The sequence below is a fragment of the Taudactylus pleione genome, unplaced genomic scaffold, assembly GCF_031769625.1.
Source record: "Taudactylus pleione unplaced genomic scaffold, aTauple2 ptg000903l, whole genome shotgun sequence".
Taxonomy (NCBI): Eukaryota; Metazoa; Chordata; class Amphibia; order Anura; family Myobatrachidae; genus Taudactylus; species Taudactylus pleione.
The window spans coordinates 3,609,240-3,625,269 of NW_028285304.1; the positions used below are offsets into that span (position 1 = coordinate 3,609,240).

General features: G+C 46.3%; 1 protein-coding gene across 5 annotated transcripts in view; it reads left to right on the forward strand.

Annotated features, from left to right (window-relative positions):
• The window catches only part of AGBL3 (AGBL carboxypeptidase 3), a 141,845-nt gene that overhangs the window by 68,527 nt on the left and 57,288 nt on the right, over nucleotides 1-16,030 (forward strand). For 4 of the 5 annotated variants that reach the window (XM_088459305.1, XM_088459304.1, XM_088459307.1 and 1 more), the window contains exons 6-7: nucleotides 11,097-11,247; nucleotides 14,562-15,344. In XM_088459305.1, the coding sequence (XP_088315431.1) occupies nucleotides 11,097-11,247; nucleotides 14,562-15,344 (934 nt within the window). The remainder of the gene's footprint in view (nucleotides 1-11,096; nucleotides 11,248-14,561; nucleotides 15,345-16,030) is intronic. The other variant, XM_088459308.1, reaches the window with a different exon arrangement.

Below are 16,030 nucleotides of genomic sequence, written 5' to 3' on the forward strand. Positions count from 1 at the left end.
TCATAATTAGGCCAGTAATGAAGGAAATGAAAGTTCAGCACAAGCAGACAACAGAAAGATGAAACTTTCTTCAACTTTTGAAAATGTTGCCCAGCAATTATCACTCAGACGTATCTCTCAGGGGTCCAACAGAGCCGCCAGAGAAAGAGACAATAGTCAGATTATGGTGGGTTTTCCCTAAAGCTCACATCATTGGGAGTCCGTGTTAGCCAGTGTCCTCCTGCATAATCCATACGCAACATATTGTTTCTCCTCATTACTCCAAGACTCTCGCCGCTTCTGAACTACAGCTCTCAGCCAGAGGCCCTGAGAGGGGGCGGAGCAAGGTACAAAGTGCTAGGGCCTATCTAGGGGCCTGGTAATGCAAGGGTGGTTCAAACGAGCCCCTTACAATGGTGACCACGCCCCCCTCTGCTTTGCAGCAGCGCGCACCATAGGGAAAAGCACCATGCTAGTTGTATCTGAGGCAAAGCTTGTGTAGGGATGACATGGGTAGACCAACGAGGAAGGAACTAGACATATTTAAAAGCCCAAAATGGCAGCAATAAAAATCATATTTTCTATACATCCGCATGATAAGAGTTTGGAATGTGCTGACATAATGGGCTATCATACAAACTGGCTGATGGCCTCTTAGGTGATCGCAGACCATTGGCCTGTTAGCCGGCCCCCATGAGGCCACAGACAGAACTTGTATGTGTAGCACTTCTAATTTATATGCTTATTCGGAAAGGCACAAATTGAACCTGTTCTACTGCAAAATGCAACAAGTCTGTAACTGGGAAAGCCCTGAAGATAATGCAGCATTGCCACATGTCCTTACAGATGTATATTGCAGAATGGTGTAGTTTAGTAAAGATTTTAAATGCAGCACCATGGACTAAATAATTCTGTAGTTGTGGTGGACAAAATATAGAATGCTGATCTGTGATCTTACCACTCAAGTAGATTATGCACATTAGAACATTTTGACATTGAATGCATACTAGTGTCAGACGTGCAACATGTGAGATATGTTATTTATTGTATAGAATATAGAATACATACGGTAATCCACTAGTGGCTACTCCTCTTCTGCCACTAATCAGCTTCATATCTGCTAGTTACACTTCTCAGCCTCTGGCTATGGCTCCACCTCAATGACCTTGTGACCTCTGGCTGCCGCTCCACCTCAATGACCTGCTCACCACAGGCTGCTGCTCCACCTCAATGACTTGCTCACCACTGGCTGTCGCTCCACCTCAATTACCTGCTCATCACTGGCTGCCGCTCCAGCTCAATGACCTTCCCACCTTTGACTGCTGCTCCAGCTCAATGAACTGGCCACCTCTGGTTGCCGCTCCACCTCAATGACCTGGCCACCTTTAGCTGCCGCTCCACCTCAGTGACCTGCCCACCTTTGGCTGCCACTCCACCTCAATAACCTGCCCACCTCTGGCCACTGCTTCACCTCAATGACTTGGCCACCTCTGGTTGCTGCTCCACTTCAATGATCTGCCCACCTTTGGCTGCCACTCCACCTCAATGACTTGGCCACCTCTGGTTGCTGCTTGACCTCAATGACCTGCCCACCTCTGGCTGTGGCTCCACATTAATGACCTGCCCACCTTTTGGCTGCCGCTCCACCTCAATGACCTGTCCTGCCCACCTCCTGGCTGCCACTCCGCCTCAATGACCTTACCCACCTCTGGCCGATGCTCCACCTCAATAACCTGCCCACCTTTGGCTGCTGCTCCTCTATCTCTTCCTGATAGTGCAAGCTTTTCTGTGTAATATAATATATGATATTTACATGGTGTGCATCGAGTTTTGCGTTCCTCCCAACGTTTGTAGTGACCTGAGCGAGATGACAACTCGTGTCCTCGAGAAGGGGCGTGGCCACTTGTAACGAGTTTACACACGCATCACTTCAGCCTGCCCAAATTTGCACCATTCAGCTGGTTTTGCTCCAAATGGTGACTGACTGAAGCTGCTGCTTCTCTTACATAAACCACAGGCTATACTTACTAAGCAATGGATGTTCTACAGCTTTGTCTGCAAGATTTAAAGTAGCCATTACATGCTATAGTTTTGCTGTTTTAAATCCCGCTGGCCGTGAATGATTTAATCTGTTCCTTCTGTTCGGACGATCACAGATTAGCTGGTAGTGTTGTCTACAAACTCTGGATAATTTAGGGCATAGTTCCAAGTCAGACGCATCCGGCCGCGCCAGCCAATTTCCTAGTTTATGCCAAGGCAAGTATCTGCCCGCCTTTATGAGTATCTGGGGGTGATCAGAGTTGCTGTAGCGGCATCGACTTTACGCTAATGCCACAGCCATGGGCGTCCTAATGATTAAGCACACCGGCAGGGGCGCGAATCCGCCGATGTGCATTATGGGCGCACCATCAACTGCTGCACCTGCCTTTGGGAGGAACAGAATGCCCGAGTGCGTCTGTAGACGCAGCCGCTGACAATGAACACGCCCACGACTGTTAGCCAACCCCCCAGTTGCCACCCAGAAACGCATGCGCATATGTAAAACACGGGACATTTGCCTGTTTTCTTGCGTCCACCTCTGAATCACCCCCTCTGCGTGTCAGCAAGCGTACGAGACATTCCGCCCACTGTTTTTACGGCCATAGCAGCCATCATTGGTGTCAGGGCTTGCACCCGCCCCATGCGACGCGCAAAAGATCCGTCTACAACAGTCCTTTAATCTGCGCCTGAGCGCCACAAGCAAGCATGGAAGTCGGGCTACATGCACGTGACACTCCACCGAGATGCATCTGTTATGTACGTCCCCGTGGTCTGTGCCCACTTTCCCCTCGGAAACGCACATTTCACGAAAAGCGGCATCCTCTCGAGATGTGACTTGCACGGAGTTACTTGCTACTGTGGATGAATTGCGCAACTCATGCGCAGACCCCGTTTGCAGTTTCCGATACATGCGCAGTGGGCCTGATTCATTATGGATCGCTATTGCAATAGCGTTCGCAGACGACCGATTGCTGCGTACTGCGCATGCGGATGCACCTCGCCGGGATCGCGCAGACCACGGAAAGCCATCGTAGAGTGAGTGACAGGTAGTCAGGGTTTGGGGGGTGGTGATGGGGGAGTAGTCGGAGAAACACAGACGTGCCAGTCCATTTGAACGCCGTTGCATGGGCGTGCGTAAATTGCCCACTGCGACGGCATACGCAGCTTGTGTACTAACTGCGTGCGACGAGGTTAGCAATTTCTGAGTGAGGTCAGACCTGCTGTAATTCTGATCCGATGTTCCCGATGTATACGCAGAACTGCAAGGTATTACGGATATGATATAGAGGTACTGGCGTGTCTATGCCGGCTGTGCGATTGCATGCGTTAGCATATGTTCGCAGCAGATCTGCGTGCGTATTCGCAATCGCAATATCGATTCATAATTCATCTGGAGCGTTGCGCCCGTTTCTGCACGTGCGACCGTCTCATCAGGACCTTAGCCTCGCTATACTATTAATAACACTAACATATATTTAAAACCATTAATCATTGTAATCTGCACGCATGTAATATCTGAATGGGGTGCATCAACTGTCTTCCTTTATTCTCCACAATTATGTATATAATATTCAGGTTGAGGTCATCTCTGTGACCCTCATAATATAATAATATGGGATGTAGGAAGGAAGACACGTCTTCACTGAAATGTCTCCAGTTGTGCCTATTAACTTCCATATTTAGATATCTCCTATAATGGAAATAAAACTTTCCTTAACGCCCAAAAGATAAAATTCACAAGGTCAGTTCAATCATCGCTGAAAGCACGTTCAGAATATTAACAATCCAATTAAATTGGATGTTCTGCGACTGCTAGGCTTCCGTGTAGTGTAAGGAAGGCAGGTTATTCTCTTGTGCAGGCTGTAGATTGCAAGCTCTTTGGCGCGCCCAGTTTTTGCATTGCAGGATAAACTCATTTTCAGTACCCATGTACACGGAATTCAGCGCAATTACGGTCTTGTGCAATTTATTCATTATTAAGCTCCACTTAGAAAATGCCTTTTTCAGGTTTTATGTAATGTCGTGGCAAGTATTTTCCGATAATTGTTTTTGTTTCTCCAATTTATCCTGTTGATACTGTTATCATAAAACAACTTCATACAAATCCATTTGCTAATTTCCACTTAAATTCATCCCCTTAATATGTAGATGAGACGCGGAGAACTTATATCTCTACAGAGATGTAATGGTTTCATTTGCTACCTAAACTGATTAAATCCTGTACAGTTTCTTATTACCAAAAGACGTGTGTGACTCACGGCGTGTGCAATTGTTTTGCTGTCACTCTATTTTTGCCTTTCTCCCTGTCCCGGTTTCTATTTTTAAGCTAATCATTTTTTTGGGGGGAAAAAAATAATAATTGCTCCATAAAACGCTCTTTGGAAATGTCACAGATTCTGCGATTCATTGGCTCGCTTTGAGAACTGTGCCTTAATTGCTAATATTTTGAGCATCTACAATATTCTCTGCTACATTGTGAAATAATCCTCCCCCACGCAGAAAGCCCCCCCTATCATTTGGAGTCTGCTGTGTGGCATTTTACTTCTCAGCTACAAGGAAATGAATACACATAATTTTTACTTGCTCTGAGCAACGACATGACCAAGAAACAAGTACAGAAAGAGTTGAGCTCCTAAACTTAATTGGCTGCACATGTTTCTATGTATGGCAAATAAGTGGGCAGTAACTTTGAGCCTCGTGTCTTCAGGGATGATTAATGAAGCACGAAAGTCTGCTGTGATGTACGGCCGTGTGCGCTGATTTGCGCAAGTGCAAACCGCAATTTCTGCCAATGAACGTGGTTTTTAACCAGCTAGATGTTGGCGGGGGAGTGCATGAAGAGCGGCGGAGTGAAAGCGTTCTTAGCTATGTACTAAGCTGGTTTATGTCAGGTTTGGATTATTTATTTAACCCGGGGTGGATGCAGGAGAGAAAACTGTTACGGGTTTGCAGTATTGAAATGCAGCTGGTTTAATAGGAGTATTATGATTCATGAAACGTTTATTTTCTGCCAGTTTATATATTTATCAAAAAGTCCAACTGATGTGTGGCTGAATTACAAGTGACTGGCAGGGAAACAAAGTCCAATTAATGAAGCTGGAAACAGGTGTTAGGCAGAGAAAACAAAGGCCCTCATTCAGAGCCGTACGCTCTGAGCAGAGCGCACGCTCTGAATGAGGGCCGTCCTCCATAACTATGGAGCGTCCTCCTGGATGCTCGTATAGCTGTGGGTCACCACCCACAGCCTATGCGAGCGTGCAGTTTGATGGCCGCGATGGTCTTGACCATCGCGACCATCGAAACTCCGAGCCGGAGCCTGCGGTTGAGGTTTTCAACCGCAAGGCCCGGAGTGATTTTGGCTCTATCAGAGCCAAAATCACTCCCACTGACATCACTAGTGATGTCAGTGGGCCGGCTTCTGACGGTAGGCGTTCCCTTAGGAACGCCCCCGTCAGGGAGGCACGCCCACCAAAGGGGGCGTGCTGTCAATCAACATCGACAGCACGCCCCCTTTGATCAGATACAACGAGCGAAGGAAAGTCCTTCGCTCGTCGCGTCTGGCGCATGCGCACGACGGAGCTCCCTCCGTCGTGCGCATGCTCAGTGCAGAACATCGACCCACTTGCGGGCGGACAGCCGCTCGCGAGTGGGTCTGAATCAGGCCCAAAGTCCAATGGAGGTGTGACTGAGGAACAGAGGTCTGAAGTACTGGAGTGGGCTCTGTGTCCGGAGAGCTGGAGGGATCGCAAACCGTGGGGTGAGTAACGGGGTATAGCAGGGTAGATGTGTGTATCCGGGAACAGCCTGAGGTGGAGACAGAGCAGGAAACTGAGCACTGCTGGGACTGCAATAATCACACTGAGAGCACAGAGAACTCTCACACAGCTTGCGCTGTGTACACGTTGCACTGGCAACTAGAGGGCGTGCTGAACACCCTAATGTACCATGGGAAAGTGCATGATAGGCTGCTGAGAGTACCATGCAGAAGCTCCATCCTGATTGGCCTATTCAGGTCACATGCCCAAAACCAAGATGGCGGCGCCCAGCAGTCCCCAGCGTGGCAATGCTGCCAGTCTCACATGTCACCAGATGGCCTGTACCCTTGGAACAACCACCCGCACCTCGCGCCAACCTCCACACAGCAGCACCCTCACCGCTAGGACCGCGCCAAAGCACCCACACAGGCAGAGACCGCAAACCGCCAGGTACAACAACTCTGGTCGTGACAGCTTATTTTGAAGAGCAGTGCAAAAATTAGATTTCATTTTGCGGAGTAATATTATTGGATATAGATAAGGAGGTTTTGAGAGCAGGGGTGTTCTTTTGTTTTGAAGAGTGGCAGAGCCTTTGCCACTCGGGGGTACAGGACTGAAATGTTGAACCAGCTCAGACCTGGCGATCTTCAGATCTCTTCAGGACGCGTTTTGCTCCCACATGTTGTGCTTTGGCTTAGTAATGCATTAACCTGACGCGTTTCGACTTTCGAACAATAAAGATCTTCTCACACAAATTTGCCACGTGGAAAAAGGACGGTTCCATTAACTCCACTCTCCTATGATTAATGTAACCCGTAAATGAGGCTAAACTGAGTAGTGTGTTAGGAGAAAAACAGAAATGTTTGTTGGAATGAATGTGGTATGGTGTTTGAAGTTAAACTTGTTGCACCTCTGGAGATTGTTCCGTCTCTCCACACAATGTGCCATACACCCTACGGTGCTTCGGTGCCTGACAGGCCATCCGGGTGCAGTGGCGGAAAACCAATGGGGTTCTGCGTTGCATTATGTAAGTGACCTACTCTGCATGACATAATCATCCATCCCGAAGTCTATGTTGACCGTAGTTGCTATGGAATCTCTCAGAATGTGTGTCACCTGATAATGTCAGCCATTTTGTAGTATGCTACTATAGATCATACTGATATTTTTTATTTTTTTCTGTGTTTATGCTAAGTTTGTCTTTTGGCTCCGTAGAGATCCACTCTTTAACCCATTGCTCTCGCATCTTTTTGCTCTTATAGAATTTTTTTTTATTTGCTTTTCTTTTTTAATTCCCTCTCTGTATTCATCATGAGTTCATTACCGTTCTCTGTTTTAATCCAGCCCAAATCCCTATTTCTAGTCCCTCTGATCTCGTTCTCTATAATTTGTCCCCTCTCCTGAGAATTATCTGCCATCAGTGGTTTATACAAATTCTGCTTTGTTACAGCCCCTTAAGTTTTGTTTTTCTCTGTTCATCAATTTTCTTGTCTCTCCATTCTCATGCCTGTCCTGCACTCAGTAATATCTTAATCCAATCTATTTGCCTCATTTTCAGTTTTCTTTATCTGACACCTTTTTGGATTTCGTTTTTATTTTTTGTAAGCCAAGGACATTCTCTTTCACCTTCATAGTCTCTTAGATGGCTGCATACATTAAATCTAGTCCAATCTCCCTCTGATTTCTCTATCATACTCCAAAACCCTTTGCTTTCTGTTTTATGTTTCCTGTGCTCTCTTCTTTAATTCTGAGCTGACCCACTGTAGCCTCTGAGGGGTAAATTTACTGAAGTGAGAGTTTTTAGAAGTGAGTTTATAAAGTGATGTTGCCCATAGCAACCAATCAGATTCTACTTAACATTTAAGTAGCACCTTCTGGAAGATTATAGCCAGAATCTGATTGCTATGGGCAACATCACTTTTTAAACTCCCTTCTAAAAACTGTCACTTTAGTAAATTTACCCCTGAGTGTCCCTCAGATTTCTGTATTCTCCACATTGTGGTATCTTCCTTCACTCACTCACATGTTTTTTCCTCCAAATTTCTTGTGCATTTCTCTCTCACTTATCTGTAACTTCTGAATTTCTTGTTCCCCCTGCTTCCTTATTCACATTTCAGTGTCCACATTCAATCTCGCATGTCCGTATCCTACACATTTCTGTTACATTTCAATGTCTACGGATTTACACACATTTCTGAATAATAATAATTTCTGAATAATTTTTTTTTGTGCCTCATTCATTTATTCACATTTTTGCCTCTCACATTTCTGTGTCCTCTGCATTTCTCTCTCACATTTCTGTGTCCTCTGCATTTCTCTCTCACATTTCTGTGTCCTCTGTATTTCTCTCTCTAATTTCTGTGTCCTCTGCATTTCTCTCTCACATTTCTGTGTCCTCTGCATGTCTCTCTCACATTTCTGTGTCCTCTGCATTTCTCTCTCTCACATTTCTGTGTCCTCTGCATTTCTCTCTCTCACATTTCTGTGTCCTCTGCATTTCTCCCTCACATTTCTGTGTCCTCTGCATTTCTCTCTCACATTTCTGTGTCCTCTGCATTTCTCTCTCACATTTCTGTGTCCTCTGCATTTCTCTCTCACATTTCTGTGTCCTCTGCATTTCTCTCTCTCACATTTCTGTGTCCTCTGCATTTCTCTCTCACATTTCTGTGTCCTCTGCATTTCTCTCTCACATTTCTGTGACCTCTGCATTTCTGTGTCCTCTGTATTTCTCTCTCACATTTCTGTGTCCTCTGCATTTCTCTCTCAAACATTTCTGTGTCCTCTGCATTTCTCTCTCACATTTCTGTGTCCTCTGTATTTCTCTCTCACATTTCTGTGTCCTCTGCATTTCTCTCTCAAACATTTCTGTGTCCTCTGCATTTCTCTCTCACATTTCTGTGTCCTCTGCATTTCTCTCTCACATTTCTGTGTCCTCTGCATTTCTCCCTCACATTTCTGTGTCCTCTGCATTTCTCTCACATTTCTGTGTCCTCTGCATTTCTCTCTCAAACATTTCTGTGTCCTCTGCATTTCTCTCTCACATTTCTGTGTCCTCTGTATTTCTCTCTCACATTTCTGTGTCCTCTGCATTTCTCTCTCAAACATTTCTGTGTCCTCTGCATTTCTCTCTCACATTTCTGTGTCCTCTGCATTTCTCTCTCACATTTCTGTGTCCTCTGCATTTCTCTCTCACATTTCTGTGTCCTCTGCATTTCTCCCTCTCACATTTCTGTGTCCTCTGCATTTCTCTCTCACATTTCTGTGTCCTCTGCATGTCTCTCTCACATTTCTGTGTCCTCTGCATTTCTCCCTCACATTTCTGTGTCCTCTGCATTTCTCTCACATTTCTGTGTCCTCTGCATTTCTCTCTCACATTTCTGTGTCCTCTGCATTTCTCTCTCACATTTCTGTCCTCTGCATTTCTCTCTCACATTTCTGTGTCCTCTGCATTTCTCTCTCACATTTCGGTGTCCTCTGCATTTCTCTCTCACATTTCGGTGTCCTCTGCATTTCTCTCTCACATTTCGGTGTCCTCTGCATTTCTCTCTCACATTTCGGTGTCCTCTGCATTTCTCTCTCTCACATTTCGGTGTCCTCTGCATTTCTCTCTCTCACATTTCTGTGTCCTCTGCATTTCTCTCTCACATTTCTGTGTCCTCTGCATCTCTCTCTCACATTTCTGTGTCCTCTGCATTTCTCTCTCACATTTCTGTGTCCTCTGCATTTCTCTCTCTCACATTTCTGTGTCCTCTGTATTTCTCTCTCTCACATTTCTGTGTCCTCTGCATCTCTCTCTCACATTTCTGTGTCCTCTGCATTTCTCTCTCTCACATTTCTGTGTCCTCTGCATTTCTCTCTCTCACATTTCTGTGTCCTCTGCATCTCTCTCTCACATTTCTGTGTCCTCTGCATTTCTCTCTCACATTTCTGTGTCCTCTGCATTTCTCTCTCACATTTCTGTGTCCTCTGCATTTCTCTCTCACATTTCTGTGTCCTCTGCATTTCTCTCTCACATTTCTGTGTCCTCTGTATTTCTCTCTCACATTTCTGTGTCCTCTGCATTTCTCTCTCACATTTCTGTGTCCTCTGCATTTCTCTCACATTTCTGTGTCCTCTGCATTTCTCTCACATTTCTGTGTCCTCTGCATTTCTCTCTCACATTTCTGTGTCCTCTGTATTTCTCTCTCACATTTCTGTGTCCTCTGTATTTCTCTCTCACATTTCTGTGTCCTCTGCATTTCTCTCACATTTCTGTGTCCTCTGCATTTCTCTCACATTTCTGTGTCCTCTGCATTTCTCTCTCACATTTCTGTGTCCTCTGTATTTCTCTCTCACATTTCGGTGTCCTCTGCATCTCTCTCTCACATTTCTGTGTCCTCTGCATTTCTCTCTCTCACATTTCTGTGACCTCTGCATCTCTCTCTCACATTTCTGTGTCCTCTGCATTTCTCTCTCTCACATTTCTGTGTCCTCTGCATTTCTCTCTCTCACATTTCTGTGACCTCTGCATGTCTCTCTCTCACATTTCTGTGTCCTCTGCATTTCTCTCTCACATTTCTGTGTCCTCTGTATTTCTCTCTCACATTTCTGTGTCCTCTGCATTTCTCTCTCACATTTCTGTGTCCTCTGCATTTCTCTCTCACATTTCTGTGTCCTCTGTATTTCTCTCTCTCACATTTCTGTGTCCTCTGCATTTCTCTCTCACACATTTCTGTGACCTCTGCATCTCTCTCTCACATTTCTGTGTCCTCTGCATTTCTCTCTCTCACATTTCTGTGTCCTCTGCATTTCTCTCTCTCACATTTCTGTGACCTCTGCATGTCTCTCTCTCACATTTCTGTGTCCTCTGCATTTCTCTCTCACATTTCTGTGACCTCTGTATCTCTCTCACATTTCTGTGTCCTCTGCATTTCTCTCTCTCACATTTCTGTGTCCTCTGCATTTCTCTCTCTCACATTTCTGTGACCTCTGCATGTCTCTCTCTCACATTTCTGTGTCCTCTGCATTTCTCTCTCACATTTCTGTGTCCTCTGCATTTCTCTCTCACATTTCTGTGTCTTCTGCATTTCTCTCTCTCACATTTCTGTGTCCTCTGTATTTCTCTCTCACATTTCTGTGTCCTCTGTATTTCTCTCTCACATTTCTGTGTCCTCTGCATTTCTCTCTCTCACATTTCTGTGACCTCTGCATCTCCCTCTCACATTTCTGTGTCCTCTGCATTTCTCTCTCACATTTTCTGTGTCCTCTGCATTTCTCTCACTATTCTGTACTACTTCTGTTCCAGTGACCGCATTGAATTTTTCATTACATTTTCTCCCTCAGGGTGGAAGGAATCTTACTTCATGTGCTCCCGTGTGGGTGGGAATCGCAGCCCCCTCAGGTCCGACTCCTCGCACAGTTGTGAAGAGCCTGACACCACATTGGTGTTTGAGTCTCGATTTGAGAGCGGGAATCTGCAGAAAGTGGTACAGGTGTAAGTAACAATCTCCGGACATAAGGATTCCTTTAATTTCCCCTGCAATAGCATCTAATAATATCACAACTCATTCAACCGGGTCTTTTGGTGTTGCTGAGCTCTCCGGTGCATTCTTTCTTTTTAAGAATGTTCAAACAGTTGATTTGGCCACACCTAATGTTTTTGCTATCTCTCTGATGGGGTTGTTTCCATTTTTCAGCCTAATGATGGCTTGCTTCACTGATAGTGACAGCTCTTTGGATCTCATATTGAGAGTCGACAGCAACTGATTCCAAATGCAAATGTCACACCTAGAATCAACTCCAGACCTTTTACCTGCTTAATTGATAATGAAATAATGAGGGAATAGCCCACACCTGTCCATGAAATAGCTTTTGAGTTGATAGTCCCATTACTAATACCCCCATAAAAAGTGGGAGGCACATATAGAAACCGTTGTAATTCCTACACCGTTCACCTGATTTGGATGTAATTACCCTCAAATGAAATCTGAAAGTCCGCAGTTAAAGCACATCTTGTTTGTTTCAGTTCAAAGCCATTGTGGTGGTGAATAGAGGCCAAAATATGAAAATTCTGTCAATGTCCCAATATTTATGCACCTGACCATAACACCCAGATAAGCAACAATGCAGAGCAACCAAGTGTTAGGTGCCCTGGTAGAGAGTAAGAAGTAGATGAAGGTAGAGTAAGGAGAAGCACAAGAGGGTAGAGGGCCCTGCTCATAGGAGCTTACATTCTAAGGTTACATTCTATCACAGCTTGCTAGAAGATTTCGGTGACTCTGACGAAGCAGCAATCATTTGAAAAGGCAAATTCAACCAGGTTTTGCCTTTTAAATGATTGCTGCTTTAAAAATACTGTCAGCCTTGCCTGAATCTCGCCCCTGCATGCATCTTGCAGGCTGTTGCATAAACCCAATTGTCTACATTCCCTAGCACACACAAGTTGATTTTGAGAGTAGCCGAATAACCTGCCAGTATGTGAGAAAACCCATAAAAAACTTGGGGGAGAACATACAAACCCCACTCATAGTACCCTGGATGGAATCGATCCTGTGACGCCAGCAACGTTAATGCCAACCACTGTGCCACCATGGCGCACAAGCTTGGTGTAATGCGTCAATTACGGACAGGAACTTGAATGTTGGTTCAGCTCCCGGCATTGGTATCTACTGTATATAGCAGAATATGTAACAGGTGCACATTAAACCTGTTGTGCCTCCCTGTAACAGCTCACATTAGTTTAACATGGTAAAAATCGATTCTTCCCAATCTTGAGAAATTCCGTTTGCAAGCTATAAGTGTTTGCACTTTGCCGAATGATTATGGAAAAGAATACAGGTTTCCGTGCCTATGCCTGATGGGGGTAATTCACTGAGCTGCTCTGCCTCCTAGTGGTGAGATCTGGGAACAATAAGCAACTTCTAATAATCTTCTCCAGGAGTCCTTTGCAAAAATAAGTTTACTTCATTTCGTTGCCAGATGAGTGCAAGCGTCCCGTGGAGCGGAGCGTACCGCTGCGGCAGAGCCTTTTGTCCAGCCTGAATACAGAACTGCGACAAGCCAATCACAGGCAGTTTTCCCTCTGCCGGCGACTGCTAATTGCGCAGACATGTATCCGAGCCAGTCAGGTCCATTTCACGAAATCTATTACCCACATTAGCATTTTTATTTTCTCAGCAGGGAAGCTTTTTTTTTTCTCCCCCTGTCAGTGGAGCTGCTGTCTGCTTTTTATTGAATAAATTGCCATAAATTCAGTTAGTTGCTGTGCATAGTAATGGGAGAGCGTGCAGCCTTCACACTGGTAGCTGACAGAAGCCGTGCGTGTTACAGGGAGCGCACACAATTCCAGATGTCCATGTTATGTTTACTACCTGCTGGCAGTGCGTTGCCCGCCACGTTGTGTACCGGGAGAGGCGAACGACAATTTGTTGCCAGGTGATTGTAGTTAAATAGAAAGGTTTGAGCATGAGAACAGTGGAGTGAATCAAATTAATTTCTGTATAAGTTCTTTTTGCATTTGACTCTGAATCAGTGCCCTCCTACCTGAAAATGGAGCGGTCAAAAAGATGGTTGCGATGGTTTGTGACCATCGCGACCATCGGGCTTGCGACGAGACCCTGCGGTAGGGTCTCGCTGCCGCAAGCCCAGCCTATCAGAGCCAAAATCACTGGCATCACTAGTGATGTCAGTGGGGCCGGCTTCAGACGGTAGGCATTCCCATGGGAACGCCTCCGTCTGGCAGCCACGCCCCCGGCACGCCCACCAAAGGGGGCGTGCTGTCAATCAACATCGACAGCACGCCCCCTTTGGTGCGAGACCCGGAGCGACGGAGAGCCCATCGCTATCCGGGTCTCGCGCATGCGCACGACGGAGCTCCCTCCGACGTGCGCATGCGCAGTGGGGCAACATCGACCCGCCTTCGAGCGTCCTTTGCTCGCGAGCGGGTCTGAATGACCCCCTTAGCCAGTTATATACAATATTAGTAGTTCTAGGAAGAAAATGCAGATTCTGAAAAATGCTGGGATAAGTACTTTGGTCAAATGTGCGAAGAGTGCAATAAACTTAAATTTGGCTAATCTATCGGTAAGCTACAATGGTAGAATCACCCGATGTAAGTAACGATCGATTGTCTTTCATTGATTTATTGAGAGATGGTGAATGTCACTTATAAAGTGCATCACTACACCCTAGCTGCCATTTGCGCGGTTCGCAACTGCGAAAATATGCTAATGTTTCCAAAGCTTACGCGAGCATAGGGACGCCCACTGCTGCTTCACATATCCGTCTGATGTCGCGCACCATCGTAAACATCTATAACATCGACGCAGATCAGCAGCCATGCTGACCATCCTCAAACACTGCAGCGCTCCTAACACGCAGAGCTCTCCTGCTCAGAAGGAGATTGCAATAGCTAATTTATGCTCGCTCATGAAACTGCGTTTAAATGGTCGGACACATCTGCATTTTCCTAGCCAACTCCGTCCCCCCCCCCCCCAGGTGACTTCCACCAAACGCTGACTACCTGCTACCCACTTTGCGAGTGGATCCTCTGAGAGGGCGTAATTGCAAAACAATCACTGCGCATGGGCTGTGCAGATTACACAAGTGCGCAATGGCAAACAATCGCTCGGGTTCCACGCTGTGTCATAAATTTTTAAAAATATTCGAAGATACTTGTATTCTGCTTTCCTAGCACAATGTACAGGTTGAAGCGGCCTTTGTCATCTATTCCTGTTTCTCTGAATTTAGCAGTACAACATTGTCTGTCTTTCAGTAATCTGAGCTTTTAACGTGTGTATTCCCCTCTAGCGGTGACTACGACTATCAGTTGACCCTGCGCACAGACCTGTACACAAACCGGCACACCCAGTGGTATTACTTCAGAGTGAAGAACACCAGGGCAGGCGTTCCTTACCGTTTCACCATCATCAACTTCATGAAGCGAACAAGTCTCTACAACCACGGCATGCAGCCCCTCATGTACTCCGAGACTGAAGCCAACACCCGTAAGATCGGCTGGCATAGAATCGGGGATGAGATCAAGTACTACAAGAACAATTTTGGCCAAGATGGACAATCCTACTACTCCCTCTCTTGGACTTTCCGGTTCTCACACAATAGAGACATTTGCTACTTTGCACACTGTTACCCTTATACGTACTCCAACCTCCAGGATTACTTGGCCGGAATAGCCAACGATCCCGAGCGTTCCAGGTACTGCAAGATCCGGGTCCTGTGCCATTCCTTGGCCGGGAACATGGTTTACGTACTGACCATCACCAACCCCTCTCCAGCCACTGAGGAACCAAAGCAGAAGAAGGCTGTGATTTTGACGGCCAGGGTTCACCCGGGCGAGACCAACAGTTCTTGGGTGATGAAAGGCTTCCTAGATTACATTCTGAGTTCCCAGAGTGACGCTCAAATGCTAAGAGAGAACTTTGTCTTTAAAGTGGTGCCCATGTTAAACCCGGACGGCGTCATCGTGGGCAACTATCGTTGCTCTCTCACCGGCCGAGACCTAAACCGCAACTACAGATCTAGGCTGAAGGACTCGTTTCCATCTATATGGTTCACCCGTAACATGATCAAACGGTAAGGTGGTGACTTCATTGGGATGTAACCATTACTGTGGCTCTTGAACAGACTGGTTTCCATTTGCTTTATTGTTTAAACATTCCTACATGTTTTTATTATTTTTATTATCTTTTCCCAGAAGGGGAAGATAGTTAAATTTGGGTCTTGTTGGCATTGAGGTGTCATTGGAGGCCAAATGATCTGATAAGTTCACTGGGGGATGCCGTTAACTTACCGCCGCCCGGAATGCCGGCTGTCAGAATCCCGACGCTGGAAGTTCGACCTGGTACTAAAGATAGGCGTCTAAATCTCGACACTTATCTTTAGCCAGACGCCGAAATCCCGACAGCCGGCATCCCAAACTAAGGTAAGTGGGGACTGTTAGCTGTTAGCCGCGGGGGAAGAGGCCTAACCCCCGCGGGGAGCGTTAGGGTTAGGCTAGGGGAAGGGTGGATTAGGGTTAGGCACCACTGGGGGAGGTTACGGTTAGGCACCCCACGGGAGGGTTAGGTTTAGGGTGCGGGAAGGGGGGGTTAGGCACCACCAGGGGAGAGGTTAGGGTTAGGCACCACTAAGGGAGGGTTAGGTTGGGGGGAGGGTTAGGGTGCTTACCAGCCCCAGTCGGGGTCTCCACTGTTCGGGCTTCCGGCGTGGTATTACGTCCACTGAGAATAGGTCCGGCTGGAATTACATACCGATTCCGT